Genomic DNA, 20,287 nt, shown 5'->3' with positions numbered 1-20,287 from the left:
CCCAGACTCCTTGGTAAAAGTCCTGCTCCTTTTGGGATGTGTTCATCGCACATGTTCATATCACAAAGCATGTTGCCATTTGTTGTTTACATGGCATGTATTAATATTTCACGAACACCAGATTGCCTCTATCCCAGCAGAGAGGACTAAAAGCAGAACTAAATTTTCTCTGAGTACAGGAATGAACTTTGCCATGCCCTCACACACTCCTGTGTACTTCACTCACTTCACTTTGTGTAAATAATTACATCAGTATTTGAGGTGACTCTGAATCAGGCAAAACAAAGCATTCAGAAAACACGATCTATTCCAGCCATGGCCCTGCAGTGCACAGAGTCATCACAGCACCAGGAAGCAGCTCTTAGTGTGCTGTGACTCAAGTGTAGGACAAACCACAAGGATGCAATAGTCCGAGCAGAGGACAGCGTGTCATGAGAAGTCCTGGTTTGTATTACCGTCACACTGATACAGGGAATGGATCTGGTCACTTATGTCCTCAGTGTGTTCGAGCGCAGCGGGGACAGGACGTCTCCGTCACCGTGAGTCTGCACAGAAAGTCACCTCCAGCTCAGCCCCAGTCAGCATCTAAGACTCAGCTAATTACATCCACATACACGCCGTATCTGGCAAAACCAACAGCAGGCAGGGACTTTCTGTTTCAATCCGAGGGAAGGAGGCAGAGAGGCGGCTTTTACAATAATCATTTGATGTGGCACATTAACTGTCTTCACGCGAGGCAGTATCATGAGCCTGAGAGGAACATGGCATGCATCCTCCTGCCTCGCTCACCCGGAGAGACAGAGCATCTAAAGGCAGCCATATCAGAAAAACACACACTTTGCACGGGGGCTTAACGCCTCGCCACCGCTCACCAGCTCACACTCTCTTTGTTCCCCCAAAATGTGAAATGATATATATATTTTATCCATGTAACTGATTTTTTGCCAGCCAGAGATAGTTTCAAATTTCTATAAACTAGCTGTGAGTGAAATATGAATATTTTAAGCAGCTTAGCACTGATTTAAATATATTTACCAGCAGTGTGTTGGCTGTGGGCCAAGACACAGTGTAATGCTCACAAAGCCACCACTGCTAAACTCAATTTGAGAAAGCTGATAATTCAGACTGGCAGTGCTGGGGCAAATAAAGTCATTTAAGTCAAATATTTCATTTTCTCTGGCTTTGTAATAACAGCAAGGAGCAGAACAGAGATATGAGCGGACATGGAGGGAACATGGCCAAGTGGAAATGAGGCAACAAGAACTGTAGGTGTCCCAGAGCACATTTGAATTAGACAAACAATATTATTAATACTGGGTTGGTAATTTCAGAACTCAGTCTCGTTCTGTGCCTTTAACATGAAAACCTGTATGAAGACAGGGGATGTTACAGTGTGGCTAACGTTACTAAGTAATCTGTTAGAGCGCTCACATCAATTTTTTGTTGTAACGAGTAACATAACTCATTAGTTCTGCAAGTCAAGTAATCTGTTATTTAGTTACTCTTTCATAAAAAGTAATCTGTTACAGGAAAACACACAAAAAACAAAGAAACTCGCTGAAGCTCTGTTTCTGTTTGTCTCCTCCTTCTTGGCAGCTAGCTGCGTACCAGCAGAAGGTGAACACAGCTGTGTCAGTGCCGAGTGTAGCTAGCTAACTAGGCTAGCGAGCTGTCAGAGAGGACAGCTTTTACTTTGTGGAAATATTCACATTATTCTGAATGTTTGGGTGAAAGGGACGAGAACAACATGACAGCGAGATGTAAGCTGTGTCTGGAAGGAAGTGCTCGTCAGCTGTGAAGAGCTCGACTTCAAATGTGAAGAAGCATCTGCAGCTAAACACAGCTCCACAACACTGTGGGGCTAAGAGCCTGTGTTGTATTGTTGTTTGTATGTGTAGTTTGTTAGCATAATAAAGAGCGCGTGTCTTTTTCTGGCTACGATGCATAAAAATAAGGACTGCAAGTGTTATTTTATAAGCTTTTCATATCCACACTTAGAGGGTGACGCTAAATATTAACTTCCCCATCTTATTATCCTATAAACAACTGTTTAGGTCTATAAAAAGATTTAATGGAGAAGTTGAACTATTTTCAAGGTGAGGAATAAACAGCTGAACTCAAACTTCTGAAAACAGTCGCACTCAGCAAACTCTGATTTGTGTTTTTGGTCATTTCAGTCCAAAAGAAAACACGAAACCTTTTTCTGTGGTTAAGGTCAGACTCTGCGGGTTATTATTCTTTGTTAGGCCACGAGGGCTTTGCTGCTTGTAGTACAAACTCTTTTTTCTTCTTACAGTATTTCAAAGCACAACTGGCATCACTTCCTGAGGCAGGAGACGTTTCCAAAAGAACTGTTTATAAAAATGTAAAAAAGAAGGTTTTTTTACAAGGTAGTAAACGTATTGTCAGTGACAAGAAGACAGCAACTGTTGTTGCTATTGTACCTATCACATATGGTCGGATATAAAGCAGCAATAAGGATTGCCAACCTCATAAACATGAGCGACCACACTGACGTCTGTTGAAATAAGGGCCGTAAAGCTGCACTCCTTCACAGGAAATCATCATAAAGTGGAAGAACAAGTGAAGGGGAAGTGCTGCCATGCTACAACTTGTGCTCTTCTGCCAAGGGCATGAAAAGAGTCACTGACACATCATCTGCTTGACTTACTCTCAATGAAGGATGATACAATGAGTGTTGCCATTCTGTGAAACCGCTGAACTTCTTTCCGTCTCAGCAGACATGCCTGCTGGCTGAAGACAGGTTCCCAAAGGACTAAGAAACAAAGAAAAAACACTCGCACAGCCGCTACATTTATTTAATGTCTACATCCAGTGTGTGTGTATGAGTGAACCACACTATTGCAATCATGTAGTTTTTTAAAGCAATTTAACAAGCAAGCACAGAAGTCTGTGAAAGGATATAAACCTAAAATAATGAGTTCAAGTGATTAACCAAAAGTAATCCACAGATGGTTTGAATGATTAGTTTAAAGTCATTGATTACCAGTTGAAATAGTTAGCTACAACTGATGGAGAAACAATTGAAAGGATTCGCTAAAGTAAATATACATGTAGTTTTTATGAATAAGTTGTTTTGCTGCCTGTCTCTGACAGTTCCAAACCGTAAACTAGATTTGTTCTGTGTGTGTACAAAAGTGCGGCTCCTTTCTATCAGCAGGAGCGGATCCAGATGTGTTTGACTGGGGTGGCCCAACTGGGGCACTGACTCGTGCAGGGTTGGCATGAAATATGTGTCCACAAACATGCGTGCATGAATGAATAGCATTTAATTAACCCTTTTTTTCTAAGCTTAATTATTCAAAGATACAACCTCGAAGATCTCAGTTTCGTGCTCTTAAGCGCCACCCACTGGCAATGATAGGTAATTACAGGAGCACACTTACCAACCAGACGTCCACGGTTGGCTCCCTTTGTTGTAACTCTTGATTTTCCTGGCTGACGGTCGTTGAGCTTCGAATTTGTTTCTGTTTCTTTGGATTTTCACTTATTGTTGAAGTTGTATCTGTAGTCATCCATCTTTTCTTTGTTTGTTCAGCCATAGTAGATTACTGTTTACTCGCAACACTTGCAGAGAGCGGAAAAGAAGCCGCTTAGCTCCGCCTACCCTCTCTGGCAGACCAACCACTGCTGGCTGATGGAAAACGTGTCACTAACTGGGCGCTGCTTGGGATTTTTTCTGCGAAAGTCGCCACAGACACCCAGTCTGTAATAATACTATATACTGCAAATGCACTGGCTTTCATCAGTGGGCCATAGGCTCAGTCACCATTATGGCAATAGATTCGGCGAGAGATCGTGACTTAACATTTATTTACATGAAAATCTTCGAGATCATACCTTTAAGGATTAAGAAGATGTACCAGAGTAACAAGTACTAAAGAAAATGTGCCAGATTGAAATGCAAAGAAAGCTACTCTGCAGACTTTTCTGGGAGCATGGCGACTAAAAATTCGGACCAGTTGAAAACAAGCCGTCAGGTAAGTCAAACATGTCTGGCTAGTGCTGCGACTAAAACGATTATTCTGATGACTCCTTGAAGCCGTCTGTCCTGTGGCTGGTTTACAGCAGGCTTATCGCCCCGCCGTCACTGCGGCAGGACATCCAAAGATGTTAGCTGAATGCTTTTGCAACAGATAAAGGTTGAACTGATGTCCTCAATGTCATGAAGCAGCCTTTGCCTTTGCCCACTGTTAATTGAGTTACAGAGGGATGCATGCACATGTGTTACAATAAATTGTCATGCACCATTTTGAAGTGAAAGACCTTTCTCCCGAGCACTTAGCGTTGGAGGAAGTGCTGATGGCAGAGTAAATAAACTACATTTACACTGCAGAGAGGCATAATGGACACAAAGGCACTTGAAGGGGAGCAGCAGTGAATTTCATTCTAAATATACAAAAGCCCTGAGCTCAGCATTATTGGTTTTGTATAGGTGCACATTCCCTCATATGCTGGAAAGAGAGAGCACATTTTTGTCCTTATCTCCGCTCTCCTTGTCGCTCATGTTACAATGAGAAGAGGTGAAACGAAGGCTCATGGATGATCATTCAGGGACAGTTTGGGGCTTTGAGTTTCGTAAAAGAAAAAACAGGAAAAAGCAATTTGATTGTAAAATGTTTCTCATTAATCTGCAGCAGCTCGCGGGTGTTTGTCTCCAAGGTGTTATGGTTTTGTCATTAAATGGGGTTAAAGTATAATAATGGCGTTTGCAAAAGAAAGATATCAACTGTTAAAAATAATAAGTTGTTGTTTGCTAGTCGTAGACTGATACCTGCTCTGCTTTCAGAACAGACAGAGGGCAGGGCATGGACTGACTCTTTAAAGGTATCTTCCACTTTTTAACATATCCTCATCAACACCTTACCATCAAATCAGATTAGTTTCCTGTGATTGAGGTCACATGTAGTTCAACCAGCATGCTTCTAATTGAAATGATAGCTTCATCGCTATCTCCGGATAACCTTGACTTCTAACATTTCTTCTAAATCAGCCTGCTAATTCAAGTAGGGGAAATGTAGAGCCTGTAAACAAATTACCGGAAAATCATCCATTGGAGCATGAAGATGTGACTCTGTCTGCTGCACTGAGCGCACGCTGAAAGGAGCGTCACATCCAAGCCCACATTCAGGCTGGAGTAGTTTGAACATGATATGAGTCTTACTGTACACATCAGTCTGCTGCTGAGTTTCCATCCACCACCTCAGCCTACATCTGCTCTGAACAGATCAGCATTTAGGGAACCAGGGACACAGATGTAGTTAGCCTAGCTTAGCATCTAGAACAGAACCAGTTAGCCATTTCAAAAGTACACTAACCAGCACCTCCTGAATTATTTATCTGATTGTTTTAAACCCTACACAACATAAAAGTAAAAACAAGGAAGAGTTTCATGCTGGAACTATGGAAAGCTCCCAGACGTCGTGTCACAGTGAGGTTCATGTTGTTCATTATGTTGTACCAACAACTTCTCATTACCAACTTGTCAAAAAAAAGTCCTACCGTTCAAGATATGCTAATCAAGGGTAAGTGTCCGTGGTCAGGTAAGCGATAATAAAGCAAAATGTCAAAGTTTTGGTTGTGCAGAAATGATTAACGTGTGGTTAAAAAAGCAAAAAGTTTGGTTTAGTTGTGTTCAGGCACAAAAAGGAATTATCACGGTTTGGGTTTAAATGTGTACTAACCAGTGATGGGTAACATTGCTTTGAAAAGGAACACGTTAGATTTATTTTGCTGTACCGAAAATGTGCAACTTTGTGACTCATTCCACTCATTCCTGCTGTACGTCTAACTCTGAATGTATCGACTCTACCGTCTCTGCAGAGCCTCGTTTACAGCCCATAATCTGTAACTCTGCAGCCTAATAACAGGACTGACAGATGCAGTATAACCTTCACAGCTCTTTCTGATGCTAACAATCTTACAGTGAACTGGGCAGAGGCATACAGTATTAGGCACAGCTGTTTCCATGACAACAACACAACACAGGCTCTTAGTCCCTCCAGTGTTGTGGAGCTGTGTTTAGCTGCAGATGCTTCTTCACATTTGAAGTTGAGCTCTTCACAGCTGACGAGCACTTATCCTCCAGACACAGCTTACATTTCACCGTCATGTTGTTCTCGTCCCTTTCACCCGAACATTCAGAATAATGTGAATATTTCCACAAAGTAAAGTCTCCTGCTTGTTTGATCCATCCATCACCCCCAGCCCAAGTTTACATTTGTGCTCTTAATACTACGTCATCTGTCGTCAACAAAAGTCAAATAAACTTAAATCTGGTAGACCATGAAAGCTAGGTACACTTTATTATCCTTTGCATTGCAATTATTGACAATAACCATTAACACCCATAATCTCTGACCTCTACTATAATACTGTGAGGTTTGATTGAGCTGTCACAAAGTGGGTGCTCAAAGGAACAGAGCCGCCAGTTGTTTTTACACATTGGACAGCATTGTTAAATTAAGACGGCTGCTTTGCGAACACATGAAAAGGGCAACATGACTTGGTTGGATTCTACTTCAGATCAGACGGCAAGAAGAAGAAAAAAAAGATGAATATGGAGCCACAGATGGCTGAAAGATGGAGACAGTCTGGTCAGCGCTGACGCAGAGCTCAGTTATATCTCTATCACAGCAGGGCGACAGGAGCGTTGACGGGAGGAAAACACAGCTATATTGTACTGCTGCTTTAAAGTGATCTTATTTCAACGAACTTAATCAACCTGGGAGGGGAACAGGATACATCACTACATGGTTACCTGTTGGCTGCTGGCGGTCAGGCAGGATCTGTGGGAGTTTATTGACATGGTGAGATGATCATAAATTCTAGTTATTCGAGTTATTAATCATATACCTTATAGTTGTCTAGATTATCCTACAAATACAATAGTTAGGAGCTAAGAAGAGATCATTGGCAGTAGTTATGTACAAAATCTGAGCGTGGGATTTCTCAACCCAAATTTTTAATCTGCCAGAATCCATCCTGCCAGAATTATTGGCATGCAACTAATCAGTTGGTGCAGCCCTCCCTGGTTTATTAAATAAAACGACTGCAGATCTGCACGAAATTTAGAGCAATTCTAAATAAATCCTGAGTGACCAGACACCAAAGAACAGCCTAAAATAGCACCAACACGTCACCACAGGATAAACCAAAAGATGGACAGAGCCAGGCTAGCTGCCTCCCCCTGCCTCCAGTCTTTATGCTAAGCTACGCTAACATTACGCTCATCTTATCATCTCACCCTCCAAAAGAAAGCAGTTAAGCTTATTATCTGAACTCATGCTTGTGCATTGTGTTATTTTTCAGTGCGATGTCTGTGCTGGGTTTCATACCCCAGAGCGTTTTTATCACAGTCCCTGCTGAATGTTTAACACGCTCGCTGGATTCCTATTACCATCATGCTCAACCACAGAGGCCTGTTCTGCCAAACACTCTCTATAAATCATCCAGTCTCTTTGATGTAAGCTTTTCTGACAGGAATCTGATTCATAATCCATAACATGTTTCATTTTTCGACCTAGACCTGATTTTCTTTGGCCTTTTTCTCCCATCATGACTATTGATTGTGTTGAAGATTTCATCTCCTACTTACTCCAGCAGCGAGTGTGATGTAGCTTCAGCTGACTGAAAACGCTGCTCTTCAGTACACACCCACAGGGGAAACACACTCTCCAACAGCTGAATACAAAACACAATTTTCACACACACTGCAGTGAACCTGCACGCTTACATCTCATTTCCATTAATCCATTGCCTGAGCGGGGTACATTTCCAGTGTTACTGCTGTGGGCTGGTCGGCTGCTCATTGTTCCACTGATGCTACATTCATGTCATGTTGGCGTTTCTGTAAACAAGCTCTGCCGACTGGTAGAAGCTGTTGGTGTCACCATCCTGGTGCAAACACAAGCAGGGCATGTTGCAGTGCTTCACAGACTGTGTTACCTCCCATGTGGCTTCACAAATTTAAGAAGTGTGACAACACAGGCGGTAAACATAATGGGCAATTCAGCAAGTGTGGGAGCCAAAATGTTAAACATGGAAATTAATATTGTCACGTTAATCGTCACATTCTCGTGTGGATATTGTTCTGCCTGTGAGTGTGAACCGTGTACAACAAACCAAGGATAGAAATAGAAGATAATTTCCAACAAGAGGCTAAGAAATAACTAACTAGTGTGGAAAGTCAATCAAATGAGCTGCCTTACATTTAGATAGATGATGATTTTATGTGTTTGCAATTTTAAGAATGAACCTCCACCCATGACAAACTCAATATCAAGGCCAAACACCAAACAGCAGCATCAGAGCTTCACCCAAACACATGCAGATGCATCACACACTGGGAGATAATCCTCTCCAGCCAGTCACACACTCTGTTCTGTCTCTGTGAAAAGGAGGACAGTCTGGTCTTGTGCTGCAGTTTGTTTTGGCTCTGAGCATGAGGTCAAAGGTCAGGCTTCTGACGAATGTACAGTCAGATCTGTGGTGAATGGCCTGCTCAGACTGGGAAAGCAAAACTCTGTTTTTACTGCAGATGAGTCTGAGAGGGTGTTTAAGGTTTGTCATCAAGCTTTGATGACAACAAAGACTTAGTTAGTATGATTATTCTTCGTCCACGGTCACAACTCCTCTGAATGTTTTCATACTTTTCAAGATAACATCAATAACGTGACAGTCCATCGGTCAGTCCTTTCTGAGCTTCGTACCTCTCAAATGTTTCATATTACAACTTAAATATTTCGTTCTTCTCTTTAAAAAGGTTCAATAATTTCCTGAAGCAGCTGTTCACTGCACTTTTTATCAATTTCTTCTCAAACCTCAGAAAATCTTCCATTTGTGAGGGACTATTTTTTGCCGTGGATTAATACACATTTAGTGCTTTTGTCACATTTTGCTTCTTCCAGCTGTGACGGAGCTTTAAAATCAGCAACATCTCCGAGCTGTCTCCGCCCACAGCTGCTGTCATAAACTGGAAAACAAATGTGGAAATGAGCTTGTTCATTGAAGGATGCTGTGATTGTCACCTCCCATTTCATACCTAATGCTCTCCTCTGCGTGATGATCCGCTTAGCCACACATTGTCTCCAAGCAGCATGCGTTTCTCCTGCAAATCACCTTATTTACAAGTCATCAGCGAGGCGGGGGCCGGAGCTGCGCGATAATGTCAACTTTTCTGTTCAGTTATTGACAGGCGGCCTTCGGAGAGAGGTTTTTTTCGAGCCTCGACTTGCAACATTTAGCTCGTCTGCCCCATTAGACGCTGACCTTCATACTAATGCCGACCGCGGCAGCCGGCGCTGAAACACTTGATTCAATCTTCGCTCAGCAGAGATCACAGACACATAAAGAGGCAGCATAAAAAGATGCATTTACAGATACACATATACTGTTTATAACTGCTTCTCTTAGACGTGAGGAACCTTGTGGACGTCCATGACTCTTCTCAGAATTTGTATTAAATCTAAACATTTTCCTTCTTTAATAGTCAGACATCTTTCCACCACAGGCTCGTGCAGTGAATGTCAGTGAAGAAACCCTGAACACAGCTTCTCCTCCACACAGGTAATCCCTTTTCCTGATCTCACCTGTGTGCAGTAGAACTCTGGGGCATGTGAGCAGACCCGGCAGGCTGCAGTCACAGTCAGAAAGCTGGCAGGTCACGTGTTGCTGCGGTTCAGCCTATCGCTGCTAACAGCTGATCTGTATCAGGCTTTATCTTCAGTGGGTCGTGGGAAAACTCAGTTACGTGCTTTCTGTCAGCGTTTCAGTCTCTGTCTTAAACAGACCATCAGTGTCCTTATTCCCTGCACAGCTGTTTAAAAAATACTCTTAACCAAATATAACTGTGCTCCAAATGTCTTCAGAACTGACTCTGGGAATCTCTACAAAGATATATTTACAAGAGGAGCCGGTCTCATTGATAAAAACAACAGCTGTGCTTTTTACTCTGAGCTGTTTCTTGTGCTTGAATTTTAAAATTGAAATACAATGATGTTATCCATCACTATCGCAACCTCCCAGTTTGAAGAAGAGCCTCTATAAATGAAACACATCCAAACACATGTTGGGATTATTGCATTAGCAGAGAGCTCTTTGTGTGTCATCTCTCAGACTCAGAGCTGCTGCACAGAAAATCCTGTTTGCAAAGTAAAAAATTGAATTAGTGGAGTTGCAAAGTTGAGCCATCGGACACGTCAATGTGTACGATGTGCAGCGGCTAACAGAGGCAGGTCCCTCGTAGCAGTGTCCTCACATCTGCTCGCTCTAGCTGTGAGCAATTTGGGGATTTAAAGGTATTTTGAGCCTAAATGGAAATCAGGGAGTTCTCATTTAAAAAGTGCATATTAGCCATACTAAGTGCCTTTATGCATAAGTTAGTTAGCCTAGCCTGCTGACCTTCATAATCAAGATTTCCATAGTTACACTGGGTTAAACGCTAATTTGCAATCCCCTATAAAATCCCTGAATTTACTGTCTGCAGCCTCTTCTCATGTCTCGATTTATCATCCTCCTTTCCTTCCTTAGCTTCCTCTTCTCACATCTTCGTCCCTCCAGCCTGAGATGCGAGAGGAGGAGGCGAGGAAGAGACATAAGGAGAGAGGAGTCGAGGCATTTAACAAAATAAGAAATCAGTGCTTCGGAGCCTTCATTATAAAGTGTGGTTAAGTAAAATGACGTGTGGCACAGCTGCATCATCTGTCTGGTGTGTATATCCCAGCTGTGTCACGCCTCTACATCACGGACTCCCGTAAAGGATACACCTGTGCATCCTCTTTATAGCCTCCTCTCTCCTTGCTCCTGGAGATGCAGCTTAAGAATTGAGACATCCTTCAAGATGGCGACCTGAGATCGATTTATGGGTGACCGGCAGGAGGACGGAGGAGTTGAGGAGACATGGATACTGGATCCTGTGTCGCTGAAAATATCTCTGATGATGTCCGAATACATTTTTAACAGAAAAACTAAATTATCCCAAGGCCGCAGGGTTTTGTGGAAGATACTTCTGAACTGCATCATGGGAAGCGTAGGATCCAGAGTTTCTGGAGCCCATCAAGGGACTAAAACTCTACAAATATGGGCTTTGATTTTAAGCATTCATGGCTTAATTGTCTAAAGTTTCCCTACTTTTATGTGGAGTGCAGAGCTCTTTAAATATTAATATTTAACATCATTCTGATAAACTGTCCCCTCTGAGTGAGTTTTTACTCAAACATTTCAATCTGAAATCTGCCACACTCCCTGATGAGCCTTTTAAAACACACACGCTGCCCGAGTGTTTCACAGATGTTTGCTCAACACATTTGTCAATAACAGCGGCTGGTAGCTGCTACAGTACAGCACACGGGCCAAGTACAAGAGGAGGAATACATGTAACAACAAGACGAGTTGTCCGTCAGACAGATTCAGGTTGTAAGACTCCATCAACACTCTGACACGGCTGCTGTTGTCAAATACAGACCAATATAACCGACAGGCGAAGAGGAAGGTAATGGGGAACAGGGTGTTTCCCTCAGCACGAGTATCACTCTAGACTTCCTGAATGACTCGAAGGTGGGAGCAGCTCACCGTTACGTGAAGAGACTTTACTGACACCCAGCAGGAGAGAGGCTCGCAGGATTTTAGCTCCATCCATCGACACTCCTACATCTACAGCTCCTACGGCTCCTACAGCTCCAGGAACATTTAGTCTGAGCCGAGGATTTTTCCTCTATTTATCGATGCTGTTCCCTCCAATCAATACAAAACAAAAACAGACTATTCAACAAACAGTGGGTCTGTTGATGTTAAATATTTGTGCTGTTCAAATGTGTAGATATCTGGCTTTTCTCTGAGTTAATGTAGTCATGGTGTGTTCGTTGAAAAATTAATTACAAAAAAATATATATATATATTTTACTCCAAAAGCTGCAGGTATTTTTTTCCATCTTGATGCCTCTATGGTTGCAGCAATAGCGTGCCGTGCAGGTCAGAAGCCTGAACCTCCTGCAAACAGCCGACTCCAGCAATGCAACACTTATTGACTGACTTATTGAAATATAATAAAAAAAATACACACAATATAAAGACTTCACCCATTTGATGAAATGATGCAGCAATAAACATGTGGAATATTTCCCATGTTAGCATTAAAAGCTGAAACGCTTTGGAACAAACGTACCGTGGTTCCTGTGCACAGTTAATAAAACATGATTTCCAGTATGAAGCTGCTTTGGTGGATTTAAAGCTCAAATTATGGTTCAAAAGATTTCTCAAAAATTTCCCCTACAGCAAAATAAAATATTCATCCTGTTTCTAAAATATAGACGAGGAATGCAGACATGTGATGAAAAAATGATGCATCGTTTTCTCTAAAAATCACTAAATGAAGCTTCTGAAATATATAATATTTAACCGTCTTTGATTTTCTCTCTCACACACACATGCACACACACCTCTACATCCTCAGTATACCATGCAGTATTAACTCAGCAGCACCTCTGACATCTCCAGCACACACGTGCACACACAGGAGCGGGTGAGATGAAGGAAGTGTGGTGAGAGAGGGACTGATGTCTGCAAACATGTAAGCTGTACAACGTAAACTGAAACTTTCTAAATAGCAACAGGCTGCCCACTATCAGCTCCCTATGGACTTACACATCATTCATATATTCAGCTCTCTTTTTGGCTGCTTTGCACTGAACTAGAGCCAACTCTTTGGATACTCATAGTGTGTCTCCTCAGAAGCCTTGTTACACTGACAATAACACTCAGAGCAGGAAGTTTAAATATTCCTCCCAACAAGTGAGGAAAGAGAGGAAAAGTGAGTCTCCAACAGGTCGTGATGAGAGCAACATGGGGGTGCAAATCAAACTTTTAGGGCTACATGAGAAGAGGAAGAAGAAGTGGCTCACCAAATCTGAGGACGTGTGGCATCCCATGAGAATATCCCACACAGTGTAATAGCAGCAGCAGAAGCCTGACGGTGCACCTGACTCTGGCGTTAAACATCAGCAGGGAGGTGATCTTCATGGTGCTTGTGTGGTGCACAGGATTTTTATTCCCTGAATCGGTATATTCCCCAGATTGTTTCTCTTTTTTCTCTTTGAACGTGAAGCAAAGCGGCGGAAATCTCACGGCATGATCAGCACCACCGGCGGGCTGGGCAACGGTTTCCCCACATCCATCTGGCCAAAAACATAAACCTCTGCGTGTCCAGCTCGCTCACTGCGCCAAGAAGAAAAGGAAACAGCCCTCCGACTCAGCTGAGGAAGATGATGGTGGAGGTGGTGGTGGAGGTGGCCGGGCGTCCATGTTAGGCAGGACAGAGCTTGAAGAGATCCATCTGCGGAGAGACACAGGCAGAGATTGGAGGGAGGTGAGGGGGGGAGAGCGGAGGTTTGTGAGGATCCACAGAGAGTGTGAGAGTAAGAGAAGCGACGGTCTCAGCAGCCTCGGCAGCCCGAGCTCCTCCCGCTGCACTGCCGCACACCATCTGACGTCGAGCCAACACTAGCAGCGGCGGAGCGCGCGGGCTTGATCGGGCATGTTTCTCGGCTTCTGCGCTGACCACACTTCGCCCCCTTCATCTAATGTCGCCTGGCGAAATTCTCCTGTATCCCCCTTCTCCCCCTCCTCCCCTCTCCCTGATGTCTTGTCCCCGGCCGGCCGGTCACCCAGCCTCCGCGCGCCGGTTATTCCCCCAGATTTCCCCCCTCGGCTCGGTTCAGTGGCTGTGGCCGGCAGCGGAGCGCCTCGTGCACCGCCGTATAAAAGTCAATGTATGAATTTAAAAAGATCGCCTGTGTTTGATCGGAGTCACTCAAGCTTGGACTCATGTGAAGCCAACCTGTCACTGTTCACTCCTCATGATGAATAGCCTCGCTCACCCCCGCTGTGTTCCTGCACCCATGTTCTGTCTCTGCAATTATTACTTTTTTATTCTCGACTTTTCCTCAGACCGAGACTCTACAGTCTGTCAGGAGAGAGCCGGCCCTCCACAGCAAATCTAAAATGCATGCGTGTTACGAAGAACTGTTATATTGGCTCTTTTATTTGACTATTGAATTAGTGAGCGTGATTACACGTGCTATGAAAGAAGAAGTGTTATGGTTAAAATTCAGTTCTGTTTTAAAATCATTTGTTACTTTTACAGGATATCTACACATAGAAGCACACATGGTTGCTGTTTAATTTTGCATAACTTCTAAATCATGTAGATTTTCTCTCTAAACTTCACATCGTAGACAGGATCCAGATTATTGCACATATGGGGCTCAAGCTGGTTTAAACATGGAGTGAATAAAAAGAACGACAAACTGGCCTCTAAAGCAAGCTGTCAGCATGTGTGATTAATGAGAATTACATTTCAGGAGAGATATCTCCTTCCGGTGATATAACCACTTCTGTGGTGTAAAATATCTTTTAGATTTTTCAGCCTCTGAAGAAGTGAAACATTTAGGCCACAGCTCATGGAATTTCTTTAAACGACCCTGAGAAGGTTTCAGCACCACGGACAGAGAATCTGTCTCAGCTCAGTGTTATAAAGGTTTCAGCACCACAGACAGCGACTCCGTGGTCAGCTTCCTCTGCTGGCTCTCCTCCTTCATTTGGCAGCGGGGAGTTCTGTTTGGAACGAGTCCATATGATGATACAGAGACAGTTTGACTAAAGGTTAAATATTGTTCCACTTCAACATTAACACTCATTTACTGCGGACAGCGTCCATAGAACCACCCAGACTGTCCAACATTACTGGAAAGCTGGAATTCTAACTGATCCGTATATAACACAACACGTAAGTGCAGGCCTTATTATTTTATAAGATGTCAATTTTTTTAAAGTAATTATGATGTCATTAGTGCTGGAGTGTATTCCACAGCTGCTGTAACGTGCTCTGAAACTTCAAGTTTATTTTCAGAATGCGCTGGTTTATTTAAATATTTTAATTTTGATCACATTTCAGAGGCTGTCACGCGCTTTTCTGAGCTGATATGTGTCTAATGAAGGAAACAAAAAAGACATGTCTGAGGTTTGTTTGTCTCTGCGCGTGCAATGAGTTAAGAGGTGCAACATTTTAACTAACATAGAGGTCATAACAAGAAGGGGCAGCTCTCGTCGGACGTGCGTAACGGAAAAAGGTGATGATGGCATCTGTACACGCACTCATCTGGATTTCTTTTATTTTCAGTTTATTACAGCTCAACAAATGCTCCTTTGTACACGTGAAAGGGGCTTTAAAAGCGGCTGAGCGGAGCCGGGCACCGCGTCGTGATGATAAAGTTGATTTAAAGCTAATGTGCTCGTCAACTGTGGGATTTAAATGCGCGGCTCGTCTGCGCGAGTTCCCATCCAGCCCCGCGAAACCCAGGCGTTATCTACGGATCATTCATAAAGCGGATCACGGTGAGCATTTAACGACCCCCATAATGTCTTTCAACCCCACAACAGTGAAGGCATCAGCCCGAGGAGGAGGAGAAGGAGGAGGAGGAGGAACCCGAAAAGGTGACAAGCGTCTCCAAATAGAGGTCGGACAAAGACGCGGGAGGTCACATCTCTCTTATGAAACCTCAAGTCAGAGCTTTATTCCTAGACATTAAATGCTCTTTTTCCGGCGGGGGCGCGGGTTGAAAGCTGCTGTCTTATATAAACTCACAGATGAACTTGCCAAACCTGCCCGGTGAGGCGCGCAACGGTGTGTTTTCTGCGCGTTTTGCCGGCTGGAAACGATGAGAAAAAGCTGCTACTGTTTCCAAAGATATAACCTGTTCCTGAAAAGATGTCACGCGAGGAAACATAGAGAGCAGCACAGTAGAGACATGTTAGAAATGTGAAGTTTGAAAGAATGGGCTTACCTTGGGTAGAGCTGGAGCAGGAAGAGTCACCAGAGCAGCACAAAGAAGTTGATTTGTTTCTATGGAGGAGCCGAGGCGCTTCCCCCGCACTCGCTGCTGGTAGCGCTGCGCTCCGGCCGTAGGGGAGACACGCCTCCTGTCGGACGGCAGGACTCACTGCTTAAAGCAACAGGGGGCACGCGCCGGACGAGGGGACTCACCGACACCGAGTCTGCAGCTTCCCCGGCGGAAGAGACCGGGTGTCAGGTCGGACTGAGGCGCATTAAAATCCTTTATCTGGATGGTTCAGCCCGACGCTGCTGTCGGCAAATACCCTGTGAGCGAGTAAAGCATGGCAATGCAGTCCCTTACAATCAGGCGCTAATTGAGAGTAAAGGCGTGTCACTGTCCATGCTCCAGACTACGGACAAAATAATGTGGCACACGAAATAGCTTTTAAAATAGTAAAGCATCAGTCGCCCTCAGATTTAATAAAACTAAATGATTGTTTCCCCAAATCGAGTTTAGGTCGCATTTGTGACAAGTTAAAAAAGCTTTTAAACACAGTTTACGGAGGGACAGTGATGTCACGGCAGGTGTCAGATGACAGGAGATCCCACAGTGTTGGGTTTTAATGGATTAACCCCAAATGTGTTACACATGCAGATTTAACAGCTTCCTGTGAACCGTCAGTCAGTCTGAGAACCAGAACAGCCCTGGCTTCACAGAACTGATTGACTTTCACACAAAGTTTATGGAGAAAATACAATTATTCTGTGTTTTGTCTGATTTGGTGACTGGAAAAACGAAAGTTCAGATCCCTGCCTGGAATGTGACGATCAGCCAAAGTTAAATTCCTTTAATGTAACAAAATACAAAAACACTTTGTAAAGCAAAATCATTTCCATCACTTGTGTTAAAAAACATTAAACATTAAAATACTGTCAGAATTTTAAATCCAGAACAATTAAAAAGAGCTTTATCAGATTGTAAACATCTTTAGTTTGTTGCCACACTGAGATGATTGTTTATGATCTTTATCTTATCTCTCAGCCATCAGATTATTCTGCATCTGTGAGGACAGAACTTCAATCGCAGTTGACGGAGTGAATTGGATGTCCCTTTTTATCTGAATATTTATTAAATGCATGCACGCTTCCTGGTATGGTGCTAAATATTACAGACACACCAAATGATTGTGACAGGCGCTCAGCTAATGGGACATTTGGGACATGTGTTGTTTTAACATTTACCACTGAGAGGAGATGCAAGGACAATGACAAGGTATTCTGTCTATAACATTCTCATTAATAACATTTTCAACTCAAGTTAAAACACTGCAGAATTATAAAGTAGATTTATATTTTTTAACTCACACAGGCTTTTGAATATTGGCGTCAGTAAGGTATAACGAGGCGCAGCAGCTGTGATGGGGTGAAACCTTTGCAGTATTTACCTGAAGTGTGTTGGCAAGAAGAAGACTCATTTTAAAGGTGGCTTTTGATGTTTTCGCTGGCTGCAGGGTCACCTTAAACTGGAGCGATTTATTAGCTTGGAAGATTATAATAACAGCATTAAGGATCATGAATGCACCGTCTTATTGCTGAACGCTGTTAGTTTATTGTTTGATGTGATTTCTGCTTGTTTTAGTCTGTTTGTTCTGTGGAATTTGTTGTGCTGCCGTCTCGGCCAAGACGCCGTTGTAAAAGAGATTTCACTGGGAATCTTCCTGGTAAAATAAAAATGAAGATATGCCAGTGTTTCTGTAGTGAGTGAACTTGTTTCTTTTTGGAAGAAATTTGTTTCTGCAATAACGTTGGTGTTATTTTGAACTGAACTTGTAATGCCGGGTCAGGCCTCAGACATTTCAGACTGCAATACATTTACCTTCTTTGTTTTTGTTCTGGTGTGTTTTGAACGCAGCTTTGTTTCCTACCTGAATGGTTCAAGTCCTGATTGGAGATTGGCACTTTACAGAGCAGCCTCTTCCATCACTGTGTGAATGTGTGAAAGGGTGAATGAGACATGTAGTGTTAATGTGTTTTAGGTGAAGACTAGAAAAGCACTATATAAGTGCAGTGCAGTGTGTTTAGAAATGTAGCATGTGATTGAATGCATTGATTTAATTTCTAAAGTTTAAACAAATAAATCAATGATAATAAGGCCTCCACTCCCTGCTCATAAAGTTAATGTAACAAAACAGATACAATGAAAGGTGTTTCACTGCTCTCTCTCAGCCACATCATGTGCAAACATTAGCAGTTGAGAGAAAACGTCTCTTAAGACAGTTTTTAATTGCACTGCAGGTTTTTGACACGATGTCACATCGGCATACCTTGACTTTAGCTAAAACAGCGCCCCTGGGCTTTAGCATTTAAAAGCAGATGTAATTATCAATACATTGTCATACTGAAGCTTTCACAGCAGACAGTTTGAGATACTCGCACTGTGGACCTGTAATCCTGCAAGTGCTGTTATATACTCCCAAATGTAAGACAGTGGTTCCCTACCTTTTTTGGAGCCCCCCCTGCTTGTATCTAAGAATGGCTGAGCCCCCCCAGCCTGCACACGCGTACACCAAAACAATAAAGGGATTCATTCCAAATCTTTATTGGCAAAAATTAACACCAACAGCCGATAGTTCGCAGAGGTGTGGCCTAAACTAGCTACTATCTTTGAATGGGGCCAAAAACAAGATATTATTTAATAGCGGAACAGACTTTTGATTATCAAGTAAATGCTTTATTAATGATTTTATTTAACATGTGAAATCTAATCTTGACAATCTCAGTGCAGACAAACACTGTGTTAGACCATTAAGTGACAGAAGTACGTGCAGGATTAATGTGTTCAGTTGGAACAAATAAAGTAAAAACCTCATGAAATGACGGGTAAATGAATCGAAATAAAATGATGACAAAGAAACGTTTAATAAACACCGTCAATAAAAGAAAGCAGCGTCAGGGTCACACCAGGCTTTGTGCAGTCAGGCAGGAGCTCAGGCGAGTGACACTGATGGAAGGAAAGCATTTTGTGTTTGTCATCACATGGAACTTATTTTTTCCTTAAAACCATCTAAAAACTGTGTCGAGGAGCCTTTTTCTGTTTTCGAATTTGGTTCAGAGAGTAAGTGACAATATCTTGACGTCAGGCGAGATAATGTCTTTCAGTCTGTAAAAACCTTGATACACGGTGAATTGCAATGAAATTATCTCGTTTGCCTGGCAAAGTCTTCATATTCAATACTGAATAATTGACTCGTTAAGATAGAAAGACATTATTTTTTTTACAGTTCACCGCTCAACATGAACACTCGCTCTCATTTTGTGTCATCACATCGAGCCAATCAAAAGGCAGGATGAGGAATAAAGGGGAACAAAGCGAGGCCATCAGACAGAAAGAACTGCAACAAGATATACCATTTAGTGTTGAAGGAGCACATCCCTGCAGTGATGGAGGCATGATGCGAGGCCACAGTCTGGAGCTGAAATGAAAGGGAGCTTTGATCCCTGCCAGCCCCCACCCCACACAGCGTGCAGCATGAAGAGTCGAATTGTGGGGGCTACAAATAAATAGTCAATGACAGCTCTGTGATCCAACAACCTCTTCTACTCTCACCCATGGGACATGCAGGGGGAGAGCCCGTGTACATATAAGATAGGATGAGATAAGACGGGAACTTTAGCAGATGAATTATTCAGTCTGGGTGTAAATTTGGATTGGTGATGAGTTTTTGAGAGCAATAATTAATGACAAGTTCCAAACACAACGTGGATTTAAAACATACTGTCAGTGTAACACAAATATACTTTCTTAATGCAGAGGCTTCGACTGTTTACACGTACTGTCGCTGTGATGTCACACTATGGTCTGCAGACAATCGCTGCGATTGAAGTTTCAACCGTGATTGGGTGGGCGAGGTGGGGGTTACATTTTTTTAATACTTTGATCATTTGAATTGTGCCAGAAACATAATCCAGGCCGCCGACAGATAAATACCTTCAATAAATATAATATAAACATTCCTGCATTTTTTGAAATGGTGAGCCCCAGTCGACGTCTGTCACGACAATTCGGTGCAAAAGAAGTGATCTACAGGAGCTACATGGAGCAACATTGCCAATATGACACTAAAGCCCTTTTCACACATGCACTCACAATTTCCATTTAATTTAGACAGTCTGCTCCTGAAATTTAGCAGAGTTGCCCTTTCACACGTGTCCCTCACAGCGCGAGATTTTCAGACAGACGCAAAAAGTACGTTGTGGAAATATGTTGTCGTCGGCCTTCACAGCCAGAAGCTCCTGAATCTCTTCATCTCTCCAGTCTGCAGACATCTGTGCTGTCGTCTTGTAAACGATCTTTCTTCTTCTTAATCATCCTGTCATGTCCCGCTCTTCTGGTTTCACACAGTCACGCGATATAAACATCATCAATGTTCGTGACTA

The 20,287-nt window shown here is 42.9% G+C and overlaps 1 protein-coding gene across 2 annotated transcripts in view; it reads right to left on the bottom strand.

Moving 5' to 3' along the window:
• Positions 1-15,945, bottom strand: part of grik2 (glutamate receptor, ionotropic, kainate 2) — a 264,962-nt gene extending 249,017 nt beyond the window's left edge. The window contains exons 1-2 of one of the 2 annotated variants that reach the window (XM_069655421.1): positions 15,861-15,945; positions 12,921-13,351 (exon numbers count right to left, since the gene is read on the bottom strand). In XM_069655421.1, coding sequence (XP_069511522.1) covers positions 12,921-13,038 — 118 coding nt within the window. In that variant the 5' untranslated portion in view covers positions 13,039-13,351; positions 15,861-15,945. Of the gene's footprint in view, positions 1-12,920; positions 13,352-15,860 lie in introns of those variants that run through there. The other variant, XM_069655422.1, reaches the window with a different exon arrangement.
• Between the last annotated feature and the right edge of the window lie 4,342 nt (positions 15,946-20,287).

The sequence above is a fragment of the Semicossyphus pulcher genome, unplaced genomic scaffold (genome assembly GCF_022749685.1).
Source record: "Semicossyphus pulcher isolate SPU_LCO1_2020_fin unplaced genomic scaffold, fSemPul1.0.p SCAF_9, whole genome shotgun sequence".
Taxonomy (NCBI): domain Eukaryota; kingdom Metazoa; phylum Chordata; class Actinopteri; order Labriformes; family Labridae; genus Semicossyphus; species Semicossyphus pulcher.
The sequence above is the reverse complement of the archived record's forward strand: the minus strand, read 5'-3'. Positions and strand labels throughout refer to the sequence as shown.